The following is a 22,938-nucleotide window of genomic DNA, read 5'->3' on the forward strand; positions in this document are numbered from 1 at the left end:
CCTGATGATAGGTGACCTGCCACCCCTACTGAGTTAATTCTACTTCAATTTTTAACCTTTTCAAGAATAATTTAAAAATTCTAAAAATATTTTCAGATGTTTTAATATATTTCTTATTGTTATTAATGAAATTAATCAAATAATGCAAGTAAGTGAAGAATCTGCAACAGTGAAAGCCCTAACATGCAAAGCACGATAAATTAATCTATGCAAATTGCCTCTGAAAACAATCATATTGTAGAATCAGTGCTGCAGCAAGAACTGAAGTAACAATTTACTGTTATGAAGAACTTTACAAAGAGAAGGAAAAGCAACTGAAACAAGTGAAAACTAGTTCTTTAAGAAAATGAAGCCGCAGTGTGTGAGTCCTTGCAGAAATAAACTGGTGACTCTTGGTTTATTTATAGGATATATTACATGAAGTTATCTAAGGAGAAAAACAGTTGGCCACTCCAGTATTTGAATTTATATGGGAGAGGGAGAGAGAGAGAGAGGGCAAGATGCAGACAGTGACAAGAGGGTTGAGCTGCCAATTGTTTTTCTCCTTAGTAATATTTTTATTGTTTATTAAAAGTGATTAAAGGTGTTATTAAAGAAAACCCATGCTTTTTTTTTTTTTATGCACATAAATAAAATAATTTTTATTTTTGCTTTTGGAACATATCTTTCATGCAATATATATTGGCGCACTATGGCCATAGTTGCCGATGCGCCTAATAAATCTCTAAACCACTACCAACAACAATACATGTAATATGCAAGTCAGTACATACAGAGGTTAATCAGTCCCATTGTTCGTTATTTTCTTTTGCGGTAGTAAGAACATAACCATGATCAACAGTGAGAACTTATTGTATTACCCCATCTGTTGTTGTTTGGTTTTTAGGAGCATTAGCAACTAGGCCATATTGCTCCGATCTCTTGCCAGTATTTTAATCAAATAGTTCTTAACAATTTTATTTCCAATATTAATACTACACCTCACATAATTGTATTTGGAGACTGTAATCTTTATGTTTGTTTGCTTGTCTTCTCAAGATATGCAAATTGCCACTGAAAACAATCATAATGTAGAATCAGTGCTGCAGCAAGGAAGATTGAAGTGGCAATTTTCTGTTATGAAGAACTTTACAAAGAGAAGGAAAAGCAAATTAAACAAATATGGGAGGCTTTTTTTAGGTTTATTTCAAAATTTATTTTAAATTTGGCTTGCTTCCTGCTCTATAGTTTCATTTTCTTTTTTTATGTGAAAAACGATAATAAACTTTTCAGAAACAGTTGAGTAAGACAGTAAATGTTTATTGAACAAGTGGGAAAGGGAAAACAAGTAACTGAAACATTAAACAAACAGAGCATCTGCACATGTTTGGTACTATGCTTCAAGCAAAAAGCCAAATAGTTCAAAAATAGAAACACCAGTCAGTTGACAGGTTCTCATGTGCAATTTCTCTACAAGAAAAAAAGAACGTAAAAAAAAAAAAAATGTTTTAGAAACTTATTTCAGTAAAAGTTTTACCATAGGAAGGTAGATAATTTTCAGATTTTTAATCATTGATTAATGATTAACATGGGAATATTATTTTTGAAGGTCACCTATCAGGTGACCTGCCACCCCCGCTGAGTTAACTCTACTTCAATTTTTAACCTTTTCAAGAATAATTTAAAACCACAGTGGTTTATATAGTACTATATCATTCTTCTCTATCTTGGTGATTCCCTTCTCTCTCTCAGGGTAACCCGGTAATTTTTTTTGGCTGGTGCAGCATAAGCCTCAGGCTTCCTTGCACCTATAGCTAATAATAGTCAACTCCCATTATAATGCTCGTACTTATAGCATTCTCCTGCTTTTAATGCTCTGTTCATCTTATCCCAAAGTCAATCCTGCAATATACCATGCATTTTTAATGCTTACAGCACTCTCATTTAAAATGCTTTCCTCTTCATATTGTTTTTTTTTTTTAAGGTCCCAAGAAAGAATATACTCTTCTTCTTCTTCTGGTTCCGCGGAACAGCATGAATTGTTGAGGAGGCTTCCATCCTGCAGTGGGTTGATAATGGCTGCACTTTACTTTTTTTTTATAGTCCTGAAAAAACTGCAACAGAATTTTTCAGTTGTTATAAGTCTCTGTTTAATAATTATACCTATCAATCGTATGGCATTAGTGAGTGGGGAACAAAAGAGTGTTCTTACCATGAAAATGCTTCAGTTCTGCAAATCTATAAATTTGAAGAACTGAAATATAATTTTATGTAAGTATAATTAGCATAATTTTACTATTTTTTATAAGCATAGTTAGCATAATTTTACTATTTTTTAAAAGCATAGTTAGCATAATTTTACTATTTTTTAAAAGCATAGTTAGCATAATTTTACTATTTTATAAACTATCTTATTCAAATAATTTGCTTTTAGATTTAATAACAATTTCAAAAGTTATGGTCAAAATGCCATTGTAATAGAACCAGATTGTCTGGTGTTTGAGTGCAAAACTTATGCAGTAGTTTTAGCCAACTGAAGTGTGTTGATCGTGGTTCTATATCTAGTAAACTAACAATTTTACCTCACAATGTGGAGTTAAACAGATGCAGAGTCATCATATACTCAGTGACTAAACATCATATACTCAGCGACTTGTACTTAGTATTCATGGAATTACATTTGTTTATTTATTAAATTTTAACTGTTGTAAAATATTAAATTTTAACTGTTGTACAGTAAAATTAAATTTTACTGTACAGTTTTATTTAAAAAAATCTGCAATCTTATTAACATAAAAAGGAAAGAATGGTAAACAGTAATGAACAGAGTTGTGCCACTTATCCTAAATGTAATGCAGATGTTTATAATCTCAGTGTCCAAATAAATAAGCCCACAAAAAGCTTTATTTTGTCAGAGTTCTATCTCTCTCTCTCTCTCTCTCTCTCTCTCTCTCTCTCAAAAAAAAAAAAAAAAAAAAAAAAAAAAAAATTTCCAAATATGATTAAAATTTTTTTTTTTCCTTTATAGGTTCAAGCAATTGTTGAAGAAGTATATCCATTTCATCAAACTCTAGATGCCTTTTATAATTTGGAAGAAAACACTATTATTGGACAGAATGTCATTAGGCTTAGCAAAACTTAATTACATTGATGTATTAAAAATCTAAACATAAGTTTTTTTTTTAATATATTCCATACATAAAAGAACTTTATATCAAAGAGCCTTTATACAAAAAAAAAAAAAAAAAAAACTGCAGAGTTGCACAATTATATCTCCTGAAAACATGCCATAAGGTTCTTTCATATTTACAAGTTTGACAGATCTGAAATTATCAAGTGATGATCATAAAGAAGTGAGATATATTCTTTATAAGCATTTGTAAAAAAAAAAAAAAAAAACTTTATCTGACCACCTATTCTAAATAACAATTAAATAATTGTATACTTGCACAGTGACATCCAAGGCATTCACAAAGGAACAATTTTATAAGTAATATTCAGTAAATTAGATTTAAGTAAAGCTTTTAATACTGTTCTGCATGAATGACTACTGTACAAATTGGAATAGTGTGACATTGGGGGCAAGGTACTGCTATGGATAAAGGGATGGTTGAGTGGCAGAAGACAGAGTGGTTATTAATGGCCATTAAAGTGGTTATTAACTGCTCTTATGGACTAATGTTACAAGTAGAGTCCATAAGAGTTCAGTGTTAGCCTTTCACTGTTTTTAATATTTATTAATGATATTTATGTAAAACTGCTACAAGACCACATGCTAGTGAACCTAATAAAAATTATAGTCTGAATTAAATTTATTTTTTTTAGAGAATTATTGACAACAGTGCAAGAAAATGACAAGTTTTTTTTTTTTTTTTGGAAACAGTATTATCATACAGTGATACAACAGTAATTTATGTTTTTAATTTTTTATTGGCACATTTCAAATAAAATGGTTAATAAGCAATCAGGGAATACTATTCCAACAAGACCCAGATAAATTAAGCACACAGCCTTAAAAAAGTTGCAGTTGAGGTGCAAGCTCAGCTGCAACTATTTGCAGGCCAGGGGAGAATGTAGTGGGTGTGTTTGTGTTGCTAGTATTAGAATAATTTTTGTTAGTACAGGAATCCCTCAATTAGCACGATTAATTGGTTCCGCAAAAATGGCATGCTAGGCGAAATTATGCTAATTGAAGTTAATAATTCGTTCCAAGACCTACAATATACCAATCAATATTTTTAAAAAACTGTTTTTTTATGGCAATTTAATGTACAGCAGTATAAAAGCAAAGGATAATTACAAATATTTGCAGTACAGTAATCAAAAGTTTATTTAAATTAAAAAATTACAATATATAACTCACTTTATTTCTATTTCTTTGTAAAATATTTCAAAGGGCTGGTTTGCACAGACATTTCTTTCTTCCTTTCATCATAAATTTGCTTGTAGGGATACACATCTTTTTCAATGTTTGTGCGAATTTGCATACTGTGCTCGATATCTGGGTCTGCATCCATGATTAGTTGTTTCAAATTTTCAGCTGCGCGAAATATTCCTTCAAGTTCTTTTAATGTCAACTTCTTTTCTTGAACATTTTCTTCCTCACAAATTTCCACCTCGTCATATTCTTGTTGTTCATCAATATTAAGGGGATTAGAATCACTTAATTGTTCTGAATGTGATTCCAGCAATTCGCAACCATCACTGTTGTCGATTTCATCAAATCCTAGATCTCTTCCAATATTTGATATTTCATCAGTAACAGTGTTGACATGAGTGAAACTACAGAAATCATTTGCGCAATGTGGCAAAATATGCTTCCAAACTGCTCTCATATTGCTGGATGTTACTTCAGACCATGACTCATGAATATTGTCTATTGCCTTCCCTGATGTTGTAATTTCTCCAGAATTCAACTAAAGAAACTGCACCATCTCCAGTTGTTGCTTCAATTGCTTGCCCAAATGTTCTGCATAAATAACAGGCCTTAAAAGTAACAATTATGCCTTGATCCATAGGCTGTAAAAGACTTGTCATATTTGGAGGTAAAAAAATAACTTTCACATTTTCATGGGTCATACAAATAAGAAAGTGTTGTTGGGTGGGTCAGGGAAATGTCTAAAATTAATAAAATTTCGATGCAAGATTATTTTCTTCACAGTAGGCCTTAACTTTCGGACAAAAATAGCTAGTGAACCACTCTTCAAATAAAGCTTTCGTGACCCAAGCTTTTCTATTAGAGTGGCAAGCAGGTAGGCTTGCTTTATTAAAACCTTTATGGAAAGATCTGGAGTTTCATTTCTATAGATAACCATGGGTTTTAATTTCAAATCGCCTTCTGCATTGCCTCCCAATAAAAGTGTTGTTCTATCTTTGGAAACCTTATAGCCTGGTTGAGCCTTTTCTTTTTTTTGTTACAAAGGTTTTTTTGGCATTCGTTTCCAAAAAAGCGTGTTTCATCAACATTAAATATTTGTTGATCTGTGTAGCCGCTGTCATCAACACTTTCTTTAAAATTTTGGGATATTTTGTGGCAGCATCTTTATCTGTACTTGCCGCTGTAAATGCAACATTATGCAATCCTGTTCTTTTTTAAAACATTCAAACCAGCCTTTACTGGCAGGGAAATTTTCTTCTGTTTCTGCTTCAATCACTTTTTCTTTTGAAGAACTTGCTTGAACATTTTCTTCAGTTACTGCTCTACCCAAATTTTCTATTGTTGACTTTTCCTTTAACATTACATACTCAAGGCTTTTGTTTTTATGGGCATTGTGCCGATTGGAATTCTTTTTTTAATTGCAGTCTTATAATGGGGGATTTTAATTTCCCAGCTATTGACTGGAATTTGGGGGCTGGTCACTCACACACTAGCAAGGCTTTTGTGGATTTATTGGATGATTGTTTTCTACGTCAGCATGTTCGGGAGGCAACTAGAGGGAGTAATACTCTTGATTTGATTATCAGTAGTGATTCTTCATGCATTAAGAATCTGCAGGTAAATGAACCACTAGGTGGCAGTGATCACAGTGTGCCGTGTTGGATTTACTCAAAGAGGTAACTACCATTAGGGGTAAAGGGAAGGGTTATTGCTTTCGTAAAGGCTACTACGATGGACTGAGACTTTTTTTTTTTAATTCTATACAGTGGGACCAATTGATGATGTTACCAACAGCAAATTCAAAATGGGAAGCATTCAAAGAACTTATCTTGGAAGCTACTAGGCTTTACATACCAACTAAGAAATATTGTTCAAGGTTTAGGCCTAAGTGGATGTCAGATGAACTAATAAGACATATGGCAGAGACGAAAAATGCATGGGATACATACAAATTAACACATGACACAGAAGCCTATGATAGATACAAGTTGATCTGTAACCAAGTTACAAAGGAAGTTAGGCAGGCGAAGGCAGATTACGAGAAATCTTTGGCAAGGGATGCAAAGAAAAACAGCAAGGAGTTCTTTACTTGTGTAAACTCTAGAAGGAAGGGGCTGAATCAGATTGGTCCACTTGATATCGATGGGTCAACTGTTGATGATCCTGCTCCGGTAGCTAACAAACTAAATCAATATTTTGCATCGACATTCACACAAGAGGAGTTATTCAGCGAGGGGAATGCTAGAGGTGTATTCAACTCTGGCAGTAAGCTAGAGAATCTTGTAATAACTGAGAGTAAAGTGGAGGAGAAATTGTTGAAGATAAACACAAGAAAAGCACCTGGGGTGGATGGGATCTATCCAGTTATATTAAAGGAAGCAGCAAAGGAAGTAAGCAAACCCTTAGCCATAATTATGAGAGCTTCCTTAGACTCAGGGGAAGTACCCATGGACTGGAGATGTGCAAATGTAACCCCAATTCACAAAGGAGGATCAAAAGGTGACACAAGTAATTATAGACCTGTTAGTTTAACTTCTGTTCCAGGAAAATTAATGGAGGCACTGGTTAAAGAAGCACTGCAGGATCATCTAGACAAGACTTCAGTTATAGCTCAGACACAGCATGGTTTTGTTAAGGGGAAGTCTTGCCTGACCAATTTGATTGGATACTATGATGCAGTCACAAAAGAACTGGATGCAGGGAATAACTTTGATATTATATACTTGGATCTTAGAAAGGCTTTTGATACTGTTGCACATGGAAGACTGCTGCACAAATTGGAGCAGTGTGGCATTGGAGGCAAATTGCTGCTATGGATAAAGGGGTGGTTGAGGGGGAGAAGACAGAGAGTGGTAATCAATGGACACTGCTCATCATGGACTAATGTTATTAGTGGAGTCCCTCAGAGTTCAGTATTGGGTCCATTATTGTTTTCTGTATTTATAAATGATACTGATGATGGTATATCAAGCTTAATGTCCAAGTTTGCAGACGATACGAAGGTTGGCAGCATTGTCAAGGACACTATGCTACTGCAACAGGATCTGGAAAGATTGAGCAGATGGGCTGAGTGGTGGCAAATGAAGTTTAACATTGACAAATGTAAAGTACTACACATGGGAAACAGCAACCCCAGAGCAACATATCAACTCTGTGGTACTACACTGACAGTGGTAGAGAATGAAAGGGCCCTGGGGGTGGTTGTGCAGGCAGATATGAAGTTTTCTGAGCAGTGCAGACGGGCTTCAAAAGTAGCTCATGGTGTATTGTCGATGATATATAGGAATTTTTCTAGAAGGGATAAGGAGGTGATTATTCCCTTGTATAAGGCAATGGTCAGGCCACACCTAGAGTACTGTGTACATTTCTGGAGGCCTCATTTCAAGAAGGATGTAGGGATTCTGGAACGTTGTTGTTGTTGTTATTAAATTTGTTGGTGCATCAGCAGCTTAGGCTATAATGCACTGATTACTTTCTAATATCTTCTTTGTTTGTCTTACGAGTGATATCACTCATATATTGTGATATTTATTTATCAATTTTAGAAAGAGAAAAATGTCATCCATATCTTCACGATCTCCTAGAACACACTGTAATGATAACTAGCTGAAATTATGAAAATGAGAGAAATTCTGGAATGAGTACAGAGAAGGGCAACAAGATTGGTGAATGGAACAAAGGGGTGCTCTCATGAAGAAAGGCTTAAGTTTTGCAAATTACAGTGTCTGGAGACTAGGCACCAGCGAGGTGATCTGATTGAGGTGTATAAAGCCTTGAATGGTTTGAGAATGCTCAATGCTGATGGGATTCTTCCTCTTGCTCAGAAAAATCACCTGAGAGGGCATAAATTCAAATTGAGGAAAGACAGATGTAGGATAGACATGAGGAAATTTGCCTTTAGCCAGCGGGTGGTTGGTTGGTGGAACAGACTTCCATCCCTTGTCGTGGAAGTTGATAGCCTAAATAAGTTTAAGGCTCAGCTGGACAGGTATTTCAAACGAACAGAGGGGTGAAGTGGTTATTTTTTATTTATTTATTTATTTTAATTTTATATATTTTTTTGGCTGATGCTGCATAAGCTTGCTTTCTTGCATCAAATGCCTCAACTAATGCTAATGCTATATCCAAATAGCTAAAATATGTTCCATCTCAATCATCGTAACACTTCTATTTCTTGTGGTTTGTGTGCATGCTGACGATGAAGCAAGCTTATAATGTTATGCATACTTTAGAAGTGTATTTACATTTGTAGCTTAGTACAGAATTTCGTAGCATCATCATCAGCTTCAGTTTCTTTAGGCCAAGCCAAAATACCGCACTAATCGAAATTTTGATTTGTGCTAATCAAAAATTGGTAGCTGAATATAAACCACACTAATTCGAGTCTCATGCTAATTAAGGGATTCCTGTATATATAAATTAATGTGAGTTAGTATTAGTGGCCACATGGTGCAAGGAAGCCTATGACTTATGCTGCACCAGCCAGAAAAAAAAGAATAAAATAATAATAAGAAAATTAAAAAACATAAATAAGAAAAGGAAATAGACAACCTATGCATTTCCCACCTCCCTTAGGTTATGTTAGGTTAATTATCCAGTTGACCTCTGAATTTCCTCAAACTATCAGCCTCTATCACCCATTGTAGGTAACTTATTCCAGTAATTTATAACTCGCAGGTTAAAATAAAACTTTCTGCAATCCAGTCTAAACATCTCCCCTCTGTAACTTGAATTTATGGCTCCTAGTTCTAGAATCATTTATAACCATGAAAATGTCATCCTCATTCATTTTACTTTTGCCTCTTAGTGCCTTAAACCTCAATCAAGTCTCCTCTAAGGTGCCTAGTTTCCAAGCTCTGCAACTCACATATTCAAAGTCTTTCCTCATATGGGTGCCCTTTTGCCAATCTCACTAGGTGAGTATCCATCTTTGGACCCTTTCAAAGAAGCTCAATATCTTCTTTAGGTGCGGTCTCAAGTATGGAGACTGAGTATACTTGAGCATTTCAAGTGTGGTCTAACAAAAGCCTTATATAATGGGATTATGACGTCATATTTCTACTAGCAAACGTTCGATAAATCATCAATAGGACACCATGGACCTTCCTTACAACTGTCTACAATGCTTGGAGAACTTGATGTCTGACCGGATTGTAACACCCAAGCCCCTTTCCTCCACTACTGGCTTCAGTTCAACTCCACCAAGTGTATGAGTTAATTTGGGATTACTGTTCCCCAGGTATAATACCTTACACTTTGCTGGATTAAAGAATAGGTGCCATTTTTCTGATCATCCCTGAAGTCTATCTAGGTTACTCTGAAGAAGCTCTGCTTGGTGGTGATCATTAACTACTCTGCCAATCTTTACATCATCTGCAGGCACCTTCGTAGCCAGGTGGGAAGGAGCAGCAGTGCGTAGCACACACTTCTTGATTAGACCAGGGTTCGAGCCCGTCACCACCAAATACGGAGGATGCGGAAAGGTCAGGGAATGACCACCGCATATTCCCAGAGCAATATGGCCTTAGTTGCTAATGCTCCTAAAAAAAAAAAACCAATAACATCATCTGCAAATTTAGACCCTCTACCCCTTCATTGATGTCATTTAGGAAAATCAAAAACAAAAGTAGTCTTAATATAAGTGTGGAAGTGGAGTTTCCCTTCCACACTGAGTATCCTCAGTGTGGAAGGGAAACTCCACTTCCACACTGAGTATCTTTCAGAATTCCATTTTTATCTAAGTGATCCTCTTGATCATTGCCTCTATGATTTTCCCTACTATTCAAGTTAGACTGACTGGCCGATAATTTCCCACTTCACTCTTAGAACTGCCCTTATGTATGAAAGATACGTTGGCACACTTTTCCAATCCAACTGAATCACTCCCGAGTCTAGTGATGCTCTCAACATTAGCCTCAGTGGTTCAGTGCACTCATTTACCACCTCCCTTAAGATTATAGGATACAGGCTAGCCTCAATTAACATGATTAATTCATCCCGCGAGCACGTCGTGCAAAATGGAAATACGTTATTCGAATATAATAATCAATAGGAAAAATTATAATTGGTCTGTGACCTTCAGGAATATCCACAAAGAATTTTAAAAATACCTTTTAAATAACTTTTTAACTGTATACCATGTAAAAGATAATAAAAATAATTATAGAATTAAATGTTTATTGTATAAAATCCATAATGAAGAAACTAACTATTTGCTACATGAATATTTGAACAGCGTTGGCTTTCTTTTTTTCATCAATCAATTTCTGATAGCCGACAATCTTTTCTAGGCCCTGGCGAAATAAATATCGCAGAGAACCTCAAATCTTTTGTTTGAAGTTCTCTGTGATACCAAAGATTTCATCTAGTTCTTTTATCGTTATCTCCTTTATGGTAACATTTTCATCTGGCTCACACTCCTTTTCTTCAGCTTCTTTGTACGCATGCTGTTCCTCTATTTGAAGGAGATTGTTGTCATTTAGCTGTTCTGATGCAAATTCAGTGATTCTTGAACATTAGCTGTATCCAAGCCTTTGAAACCAAGGTCATTACCAATATTAGTTATGTCTTCAATAACTTTTGAACTGCCATCTTTGAAGCTAGTAAAATCGCTTGTGCAATGGGATAAAAGATGCTTACAAACTGCTCTCATATTGCTCGCTGTCACTTCTTCCCATGCTGCATAAATGCTTTCAATGGCCACTCGTATGTTATATTTTTTCCAAAATTCTGGTACAGAAATTGTATTGTCTCCTTTTGTAGCTTAAGTGCCTGTGTAAATGTTCTACGGAGATAGTAAGCCTTGAAAGTTGCAATCATCCCTTGGTTCATAGGTTGCAATAATGAAGTCGTATTTGCCAGTAAAAAAACAAAACGTTTCATATTTTTATTTAAGTCACCAAGTGCAGAATAATGTCTGGGTGCATTATCTAAAAGCAACAAAGCTTTAAAAGTAAGATTTTTTTTTTTGCAATAGGGTTCAACTGTTGGATAGAAATAAGACGTAAACCAGTCTTCAAATAGGGCTTTGGTCATCCATGCTTTTTTATTTGAATTTATGACTGGAAGAGTTCAATGGCTGTATTCTTTTAAAGCCCTAGGATTTTGTGTATGGGTACACAAGCATAGGCTTCAATTAAAATCACCTTCAGTGTTACCTCCTAATAAAAGCATTATTTGTTCTTTTGAGAATTTATACCCAGGTTGTGATGCATCATTTGCAGGCAAATAAGTTTTAGTTGGCATCCATTTCCAAAATAGGCCCATTTTGTTTACATTAAATATTTGCCGATCTGCCATTGTATTCACCATCCTGAATGATTTTTTCCAATTCTGCAGGAGCAGCATCTTCATCAGCACTAGCAGCTTGTTATGTTATTTTGGTTTTTAGGAGCATTAGCAACTAAGGCCATATTGCTCCGGGAATATGTGGTGGTCATTCCCTGACCTTTCCGCATCCTCCGTATTTGGTGGTGACGGGCTCGAACTCCGGTCTAATCAAGAAGCGTGTGCTATGCACTGCTGCTCCTTCCTACCTGGCTACAGAGGCGCCAGCACTAGCAGCTTCCCCTGTCACTTTAACATTATGCAGTCCTGCTCGATTTTTGAAACGTTCAAACCACTCTGAACTAGCAACAAACATTTCAATCTCCCCTTGATATTTTGTTTCTTTGAGCTTAGTAAAAATATTAATAACTTTGCTCTGAACCTTAGATAATGGAATTCTTTTTTTTTATTGCAATCTTCTATCCAAATTGATAAAAGACTTTTCATTTCGATCATTACTGGAGTTCTGTTTCTGGTATTTTATAAAACAAAAGAAGTTGATGAAATTTTACCTTTCTCTTTATATTTGTCCTTAGGGCTCAAGATAGTTCATATGGTAGATTCACTGTATCTGAGATCTCTCTTATGATTTTCACATGGTTTGCACCACTTTCATGTTTTTTAATAACTTCAAGTTTTTCAGCTAAAGTAATAACTTTTCATTTTTTTTTATTGCAATCACGTTTTTCACTCTTTCTTTTATCCATAATTAACAGGGGTAGAAAATTAGAATTTTTAAATATGTCTGCATGTGACTTTATTAGCAGAAGACAAACGAGTAATATGTCTACTTCCGATGCTTAATGCGCAATTCGAATCTTTTTCAACTATCACATAAAAAAGATCGCGTTAACTAGAAATTTACATTGCTTAAAGGAAAAAAATGGTATAATTTTTTCAAATCGCAGTAACTGAAAAACGCGTTAATCAAACTCGCGTTATGCGAGACCTGGCTATATATGCCATCAACCAGGAGCCTTACTGGCCTGTAGGCACAAAAGTTTTTTCATTAAATAATCACTTGAAATTTCAAATTTCATCATTAGAGATATTTTTTTGACTTCACTCCCATAATTCTCTAACATAAAAGGCTTTTCTTCTGTAAATATTGATGCAAAGTAACTGTTGAGTTCATTTGCAACTTCAGCTGGGGTATCTTAATACTATCCCATGTCCATTACATAATGCATTTATTCCATTACATAATTCTTGGCATTTATATAGGTGAAGAATTCCTTATGGCCTACTCCCTGCTCTGCTCTCTTTGCCAGCGATTTCTCATAATCTGTCTTTGCTAGCCTAACCTTTTCTGTGTACTATTACAGATCATTCTGTACCTGTTATAGGTTTCAGTACTTTTTATTGTTCTGTAACTTTCCCATGCCGTCTTTTTCTGCCCCAGCAATGTAACAATTTCATTATTCATCCAACTTGGAATCTTCCTCGTGGTGTATTTTTTTTAATGGTATATACACATTCAAGGTTTGTGATTAATGTTTTAAAGATATACCTTAATTCAATTGTATTTGCTCCCTATGCGATATCTACCCAGTAAATAGAGGCCATGTAGCACCTTAAGGCACTGTAATTTCCTTTTCTGAAATCATAGAACTCTGTGATCACTTCCTGTTACTGGTTCCTGTACTGTCAGTCGTATTATGTCATCTGGTTCATGGGTGATGATGAGGTCTAGAATATTCTTTTCCCCTAGTACTTTCCCTGATGTGTTGATACAAATAGCAATTATCTAGTTGATTTAAAAATTTTGTCCCCAATGTCAAGTTTCCTTCCCATTTGAGCCAGTCAATTAGAGGAAAATTAAAATCACTCAAACTAAGACAATGATGCTTACTTGCCCATTCCATTTGCATATATAGGCTCTCATAATCTTCACAATCATGTGGCCTGTAGATTACTCCCACTCTCATTATACCTTTGCTTCCAACTATCTCACACCATACAGATTCTATACTAGCATGTGAAACATCTGAATCCTTGTCGTGCTCAGGCTGCTTTTGATAAGAAGCATGACCCCACCACCCCCTTCTATCTGCCCTACTCTTCTTAAATACATATACACACCATACTGAAACTCATCATCCCCTATCTACGGATCGGGTGGCACCACGTTTCCATAAGCCCTATTATGTCAGTGTTACCAGCAGTTTGAATTCACTCATTTTATTGACGACACTTCTGATATTTCTGTATAAACAATTAAGACAGTGTTCTTGTATAGTTTACTACTCTGACATACACCTTAAATTTATTTAAGCTTGTTTCCTTGGCATTTGCTACTTGCTTATTTGAAATGTTTCTGCCCTCAGAACATCTGGCTAATATGTTCTGTTGCAGTAGCAAACAAGAACTATTGAGGTATGTGCAAGCATTACATTGACCAATATTATCAGATAAACATATCTATATTACCCTTGTCTCCCCCTAAACTAACAGTTTCCCTGAACCTTTAAGGTATCCTCAATAATACTGGCAAAAACTCTTGCACCCAGGGACTCACATCTGGTGAGTATGGGCTTGGCACACCCAGGGTCCTGAGCTGGATATTATCATTCTTCTCTTTCTCCTTCCCTTCTACTTCCATCTCTCTCTCTCTCGGTAATTCAGAAATTTTTTTTTTGCTGGTGCAGCATAAGCCTAAGGCTTCGTGCATCATATGGCTAATAATAATAATAATAATAATAATAAACCACCTTTGTTTTAAAATATCCCATCTCCACAAAACAGATTCCTTCAACCTACAAGTGCAGACCAAGCTGTTAGAAATTTCCCCCCTAAAGCCTTGTGGAGGCCTTCAAGTCTTGAGTTAATCCACAATGCTTTCAGCATATAATCTCTCCTATTGTGCCTGGGCAGAATTGCAGACAGACATTGTGGTCTAACTCGTGGCATTTCTTCAGCATGGTCCTATATTTGTCTAACAAATTGGCAGATTGTGTATGCTTAATGTCATTAGTACCCACATGAATAATAATATTCTCTTTACCCCCTTAAAATCTGTTGGTGACATCATTAATACTTGCTCCCAGCAGACATACCCTGGTTCTAGTCCACCTATCCTTATTACAAAAAAATATTTACTGTTTCCTTGACAATGGAGTCTCCTAATAGAACTAAATTTGGCTACTGATCGCTGCTAACTGCTAGGGGAGCTGAATTGCCCTTCTTTGCATAGATCTATGCATTTCTAATACTTTCAGCATGAAGGTTGTGAATGCTTTATAATGTTCTTCTCCCCTAAGAAGATGGGCAAATCTGTGCTATTAACTGGGTTCTGGGGGATGTCATAAATTACCCTTTCATATAGACATTAAGTGCCCACTCTCTTTTCCTCTTGTATATTAGTGATCTTCTTCCATTGACTGGAAATCCTATCCATAGGTTTGCCGATAGCACATTGCATTCCACTTTCCAGTCTGAGAAACCTTTCCCTGTTCAATCATTTTCAACTTCTCGAATATCTGCTACCAATTCCTTAAATACTGATCTCCAGCTGGGAAAAGAGAACTTAGTTGATTTCAATTCTTCTAAAATTCAGTCTTGTCTTATATCACACAAAAAGGATTCTTCTGCTCCTATGCTTATCTTTGGTGACACTCCGATTTCTAGGCTAGCTGATATATCTCTTTTGGGCATTACCCTGACTTCTAATCTCTCTTGGCACAAGCACATTACAAATATTGCTTCCTCTGCATCTAAATAACTTGGTTTTCTCTTTCACTCTCAGCGTTACTTTTCTTCCAAACAGCTGTTCACTCTGTACAAATCACAAATCCGCCCTTCCATGGAATATTGTTCCCACATCTGGGGCGGTGCCCCCAAAATCTCTCTCAGGCTTCTAGATTCTGTTCAGAAGAGGGCAGTTAGGTTAATTAATGACTCATTTCTAACAGTGTCTCTCCACTTGCTGTCTCATAGACATACTGACATACTGTTTCTGCTGCATGCCTTTTCTACAGATTAGCATTAGCAGAGGCATATGATGCAAGAAAATCAAGCTTATGCAGCATCAGCCAAAAAAAAGAAAAAAAAAAAAAAAAAAGATACTTCAATGGGCACTGTTCTTCTGAGTTGGCTTCTATAATTCCCGCTCTCTCTTTTCAAAACAGTTCGAACACGTGCCGCCAACATCCATTTACTGTCCAACTTCAAACTCACAGAACCAACTTTTCATCTTCCTCGTTTATTCGTTCAACTGCCGTTTTCTCGACCAACCTTCCTGCTTATGTCTTTCCTGAAAATTACAGTCTACAGAAGTTCAAGTCTAATGCCAATAAATATCTTCTCAACCTCCAATCCAAGCACGGTACTAAGTATTATAGGTTCTAATATCTCTCGTGTTTGGGGTTTTCATAAAAAAATATATATATTTCAGTATCGAGTTTTATCTCCAACTGAGTTACGTTATATGAATTTTGTTTCCCCTATCAAGTTATGTGCTGCACTAATTTATAACATCACATTTTTAAAGTCATTCTAAGTCGTTATATGTATTTAGTTAAAAATTATGTTTGTAATAAGTAGTTATAATAGATAAAATTAACTATCTATTGCCACCCATGTGGTCACCACCAAATATACGGAGGATGCGGAAAGGTCAGGGAATGACCACCACATATTCCCAGAGCAATATGGCCTAAAAACCAAATAATAAACAAACCACCCATGTGGTTTGAACTCTCCATTAGCTATCTATGTCAAATCACAGATTCTAAAAGATCTATGTAATAAGTTCAATCATTAATCACATAAGTAATGCTAAAACTTATGATTTATAATCCTCTCCTGGTACTGATTACACTGCTACAATTTACATGGAAACTACCAGGATTTGCTATATCGATAAGAAAATAATGGCGGCAGATTTGAATGCTATGATTGATACAATGCAGGCAGAAATCGACTGTGGGTTTCTACGCAATCACAAGGCCAAGTAAAAAATAAATGCACCAATTTAATCAGCAAATCACTAAAAAAACTATATTACTAAATTTAAATCAAAAATACAAAAACAATTTCAAATCAATAAATAAAAAAGTTCACTTAGGGGCTTTGAACAAGTCTGGCTCCCACTAGCCACGTCACCAAAAGATGCTGCAATTTAACAGAATTTAAGCCTCTACTGGTAAGAGAACCCCCCCCCCTGTTCCTCTCACCAATCTTGTTGCCCTTTACTCTCTACTCATTCTAGCAACTCTATATCCTGCTTAAAATGAGGCCTCCAGACCTGTACACAGTACTCAAGGTGTGGCCTGATCACTGCCTTATACAAAGGTATAATCACCTCCTTGTCTCTGCTAGCAAAATTCCTATATATCATTGACAAAACTCCATGACCTGCTCTGGCAGCCCATCTGCACTGCTCAGAGAACTTCATGTTCAATTGCACAATGATTCCAAGGTCTTTTTCATTGCCACCTCCCTGAGAGTAGTACCACACAGTTGGTACATTTCTCTTAGGTTACTGCTACCCATAGCATACTGTCTGTACTATCATTTACAACCCTACCAACCTTTGTATCATCTGCAAACGTTGATATTAAGCCTGATATTCCTTCATCACTATCATTAATAAATACACCAAACAACAATGGACTCAGCACAGAGCCCTGGGGAACTCCATGAACGTTAGTAAATGTAGAGCAGTGTCCATTTATTACCACTCTCTGCATCTCCCACTTAACCATCCCTTTATCCATTGCAGCAACATGCCCTTAATGCCACAGCACTCCAATTTGTACAGCAGTCTTCCATGTGCAACAGTATCAAAAGCTTTACTGAAATCCAAGTATAAGATATCAAAATTAGTTTTTGTATCCAGTTCCTTTGTGGCCACATCATAGTATCCAATCGACTTGATCAGACAAGACTTCCCCTTGACAAACCCATACTATGCCTGAACTATTACTGGAGTTTTGTCTAGATGATCCTGCATCACTTCTTTAATCAGTGACTCCATTATTTTCTCTGGGAAAAGAAGTTAAACTAACAAGGTCTATAATTATGCGTGACCCTTTGTGAATTGGGGATGCATTTGCACATCTCCAGTCCATGGGGACCTCCCCTAAATCTAAGGATCCTCTCATAATTATGGCTAAGGGTTTGCTTACTTCCCTCGCTGCCTCCTTCAATATAACTGGATAGATTCCAGGTGCCTTTTTTATGTTTAACTTCAACTATTTCTCCTCTACTTGGCTCTCCATTATTACAAAATCATTTAGCTCCCTGTTAGAGTTTAGTAAACTTCTCTCCTCCCCTTCCTTACTGAATTCCTTATGCGTGAATGTAGATGGAAAATACTCATTTAGTTTGTCAGCTATCTGAGCAGGATCAACAGTCGAAGCACAAACAAAGTGGACCAATCTGATTCATCCCCTTCCTTCTAGAGTTTACATAAGTACATATGATGCTTGACATCATTTTCCTAACTGCTTTAGTAGCAGCAGTGCCCAACTCTTTGGCAGAGCAATAATTAGAGTTCTCCCAAGCCAACAGATGCCACTTTCACTAAACAGTGAGAAATGGCAGTCATGTTAGTAGAAACATACAAAGGTTTTATTGAAATTTGTTTGTTTGTGTGTGTGTGTGTGTGTGTGTGCAGGAAAAATGTTTTCCTCCTTGATTACTGGTTGAAATTTTCCTACAATTTACACTGATTGTTAATTTTTTAACAAAGAAAATTTCCTGCTGTTTGTAGTAGAGCCATAGGCAGAAATTTAAAGAGGGTTTCACCCTGTTTAGCAAGGATGGGGTGAGAAATTGTATGAGTCTTTGGTACCCTTGCATAACCTTCTGCAATATTCTCAAAATGTGAATTTTGATTTATATTTTTTGAGGTTTATGTGGAGATTTTTCGTATTCTCCATTTTTGGTTTTGCAAATTTGTCAATTTCTTTATGTAAATAATATGTTATTGTGCATATGTATTGTCTGTGTGTTGTGACTCGTCAAGAATTAGGCCTATGGACTTTTGTCAAGCTGGTCAATGCTGAACTGGCAGAGGTAAGTGAATTTAAAAATAATCATTTCCCTAGCAGGACTGCATTAAATTAATCTTACTTGGCCAAATGCTAACCTTTGTAGATTAAGTGTTAAAACAAGAGTTCACTTTCTCTGTGGCCGACCGGGCTAGCCGGGTGGGTAAAGTGCCTGCCTGGCAACCCAAAGGTCATGGGTTCATATCCTGCCTCAAGCTTGGATCAGAGTAGTGCAAAAACCTTGGGAGGTGCATTATGGCCACAGAAGCCAATGTGCCAACAACTAACAAAAAAAAATAAAAATAAAAACTTTCTCTGTGTAATATGCTTACTTATTAGCACGTTATTACTGGTGCATTAAGTGCTTGATATTTGTGGCACATTTGGTCGTGATGCTGGTAAATGTCAGAGAGTAGACTCTGATATGTACTGAATTACTAGAATAATAAAGAGTAAGAGTGTAGAATGTATTAATAACACCAAATGGTAAAATGTTGATAATAAATGATTTAATCTTCTCATTGTTCACAAAGAAGTCTTTCGAGCTACAGTACAGGCAATGGCAAACCAGTTTGTAATTGTGAAGTTCATGAATTCTTTTTTATTGCTAAAGCTGTATGAATTCAACATTAGAGGGAATATTACTGAAAGTAACTTTAAAATTAAAAAGATTAAGCTCAATATTCTTCAAAAGTTAAGTGATGCTCTGAAATTGACAATAATAATTGTGATAAAGTACAGTTCACATAATTTTATGGTAGAGATAAAGAAACCATGATATTAACTGACATGAGAAATTGGAAAGTTGGTTCATGTGCATTGCCAGTTAAGAGAGTCTCTGCAAATTAAAAGGAATATGGTGCTAAAAAATTGTTTCTGTTCTTGGTAATTATAATATCTGATCACAGAAATATATCTTTCCTTTATGGAGAATTCTGTATAAATACAATTTATTTGTTTCAATATTCAGATAAACACTTTCTTGCTTATAAAAGAAATGACTAGAAAACTGAACCTTATATTTTAAGGTAGAAACCAATACAATTTTTCGCTCGTCAATTTTCACTCTTTACCCTGTGTGTGTGTGTGTGTGAAAGAGAGAGAGGAAAAGAAAATCACAGGTATGTTTGGTTATGGGTTAAAAGAATCTTCTGTGAGCATAAACAACTATTGATCTAATTACCCATAATAAAAAAAAAAAAAAAAACCTCTCAAGGTGAAATGCTTTAAACAAAGCAATTTATATTCTTTATTTACTAAAAGTTAATTAATTGATACTACTTTATATAGGTTCCACTGTACTTAAAAACAGTGTGTCAACAGGTTGGAAATTTGTGAGAATATTGTTTAACAGATGGTAGTAAGGTACTGAAATGTGCATGAGCAAAGTAAAACTATTAAGATTATTACAAAAGCCTAAATCACTATACAATTTAAGGTGATGTTTCAGGCATCTTACTAATACCCATCATCAAACCATGCTGCTGTCAGTCTCCCTTGCCGATGCTCCCAGAACTTGAACATATCTGGAGTATGCCAAATATAAAATTTTAATCTTGAATTAAAAACATTTGTTTAGAAAGATGTGAATTGATACCAGTATATTTACAATTTATTACACATATATACACTGTTGCTCATATTTTAAAATCAAAGAATTTGTTAGTATTAGTAGTGGCAAATGACATAAAGAAGCAAGCTTATTAAGCATGGCAAAAAAAAAAAAAAACACTTCTTATTACCTGTCCATCCCCTCTAATAGTTTGTCTAGTTCTTCCTTGAACTTATTCAAAGTACCCACTTCTATAACACCATCCTTCCTCAATTTGAATTTACACCCCCTTATCTAGTCAGAACAAGAGAAAAAATTCCTTCAGCATTGTTTATTCAATCCATTCAAAGCCTTAAAGAACTCAATCAGATCACCTCACACATACTAGTCTTCAGGTGTTGAAATTTGCAGAACTGATGCCTTTGTTGGTAAGAGCATCTTTTTATTCTCCTTACTAATCTTGTTGCTCTTCTCTGCACCTATTCCAACAGATTCATATCCTTCCTAAAATGAGGCTTCCAGACCTGTGTGAATTACTCAAGATGATTGCATCATATGACATAACAATCACCTCTTGATCTCTGTTGGCAAAATTCTTGTATATCATTGACAAAACCTCATGAGTTGTCCTGGCAGCTTATCTGCACTGCACAGAGAATGTCATCTGATTGAACAGTTATCCCCATTTCATTTTCATTATCCACTACCTGAGAGTGGTACCACACAATTGGTATGTTAATCTGGGATTACTGCTACCTATTTTCAGTACCTTACATTTGTCAATGTTAAACTTCAATTTCCACTGATTAGCCCATCTGCCTAATTTTTCTAGATCTTGTTGTAGTAGCATACCTTAAATGTTGTCATTAAACACCCTGGCAACCTTTGTATCACCTGCAGACTTAGACATCAACCCTGATATGCCTTCATCAATATTATTAATAAATATAGAAAACAACAATGGGCCCAGCACTGAACCCTAGGGACTCTACTAATAACACTTGCCCAAGAAGAGCAGTACCTCTTGATAACACCCACTCAACCATCCCTTCATCCATAGACTGCATAAATCGTGGAAATTAGTTAAAGAAGACATTTAAGTTGAACGTGGAGATGCCATAGTGAATTGATACTGGTCTAGAATAAAAAGTTTGCCTAGGGCATGGTTTTGAAAGAATTTTGTCTAAAAGCTTTAGTAAGGGGGGGAGCAAATAGAAATAGGCCTGAAGTCATTTGGCTCCTGTGGCTTTGCATGCTTGGTAGCAGGTGTAATTCTGTAGCACTTCCAGTCTGGATGTACATATGCTTGAAGGAGAGTTTGGCTATAAAGATCTGCCAAGATATCTAGGAAGAAAAAGCTACTGAGACAGCAGTTTGGATTACCATGGAGTCCTCTTACAGAGAAGTTTTTAAAGAGTGTTGATTAGCCACCTTCAATCAGGAAATGAAATTGAGATTTTAGACAGCATAACATAACATGGAGAGTCCTTAAACATGGGCATTACTTTCATGGACGAGAAAAGACCAAATCTGGTTAACATAATCTGCCCAGGCCTCTGGCTGGAAGTGTTGAGAGAAAGATGTAGATTTTTTTGTGAAATGATCCGCTTTGAGATCAAGCACTGATAAATTCATTAAGGGCTGCTTTCTTAGTAGTATTAAGTAGGGAACAGTGAACTGAGAAATCAGTATAGTTCCTGTTAGAGAGCTGCCTTTGAAACGTTTGAAATGCTTCCTGCTTGGTCTGAAAAAGGATCGATAAGTTAGAAGTCTACCATGGTTTTTGTTGCAAAAAAAAGAACTGGCATCAACTAGACATTGCCACATGTGAATGAAATAAAAGCAAGCCAACAGAGGCCAAGCATCAAGGGGAGGAATGCAGAGTGATCAGGTGATAAAACTGTGTTGCCCAGAGACCTAGGTCTTGGGGTTGTAAGATGCACGACATGAATGTGGCTTGTAGGACAAGGTGGTCTGAGTTAGAGCAAATTGATAGAATTTCAACGAAAATGGCAACTGAGATATTAGAAAAGATTCTGTCTAATCTGGCAGCACACCTAGTAGGTGAGGAAATGGCTTCTATACAGTTGAGAATAAGCTGTCTAGGCAAGCAAATGGCAGTGTTGGTGGAAAGTGAATCAGAAAAGTTAAAGTCACTAACACAAATACGAAAAAATAAAGGTTGAAATCTTTATAATAAAGGTTGAAAAAATAAAGGTGTTTTCCAGCATTCCTTCTACGAGAGGCTAGAAACTTTTCAACCACCCCTCATACAACAATGCTGGAGTTACCAAGGGGCTTATTGATGAGCTGCCAAAATTTTATATATTTCTTTCTCCATAAGAAGTGGCAATGCAGTGACAATATGAGAAACATTTTTAAATTTATTACAATAGAAAAAAATACTGCTTAATTAAATGAATTTAAAATATGTATTTTTGAAATGAAAATATAAAGAGATGAGAAAAAAAATTATGTTTAAGAAAGAAATGCCCATCATTCTTGTATTATGTAATATAACAATCACACATCATTTAAAAAGTGTAATATTATTTTATTTTATTTATTTATTTTTTTTTTTAGGAGCATTAGCAACTAAGGCCATATTGCTCCGGGGATATGCAGTGGTCATTCCTCAACCTTTCCACATCCTCCATATTTGGTGGTGACGGGCTCGAACCCCGGTCTAATCAAGAAGCATGTGCTAC

At 35.8% G+C, this 22,938-nt stretch overlaps 1 protein-coding gene across 1 annotated transcript in view; it reads left to right on the forward strand.

Annotated features, from left to right (window-relative positions):
- Nucleotides 1-3,121, forward strand: part of LOC150085540 (NAD(P)H oxidoreductase RTN4IP1, mitochondrial-like) — a 181,424-nt gene extending 178,303 nt beyond the window's left edge. The window contains exon 9 of the mRNA XM_090373329.1: nt 3,008-3,121. Within this exon, the coding sequence (XP_090229455.1) occupies nt 3,008-3,121 (114 nt within the window). The remainder of the gene's footprint in view (nt 1-3,007) is intronic.
- Nucleotides 3,122-22,938: the final 19,817 nt, after the last annotated feature.

This window comes from Mastigoproctus giganteus, chromosome 5 (genome assembly GCF_048544385.1).
Source record: "Mastigoproctus giganteus isolate SK-2022 chromosome 5, ASM4854438v1, whole genome shotgun sequence".
NCBI classification, from domain to species: domain Eukaryota; kingdom Metazoa; phylum Arthropoda; class Arachnida; order Uropygi; family Thelyphonidae; genus Mastigoproctus; species Mastigoproctus giganteus.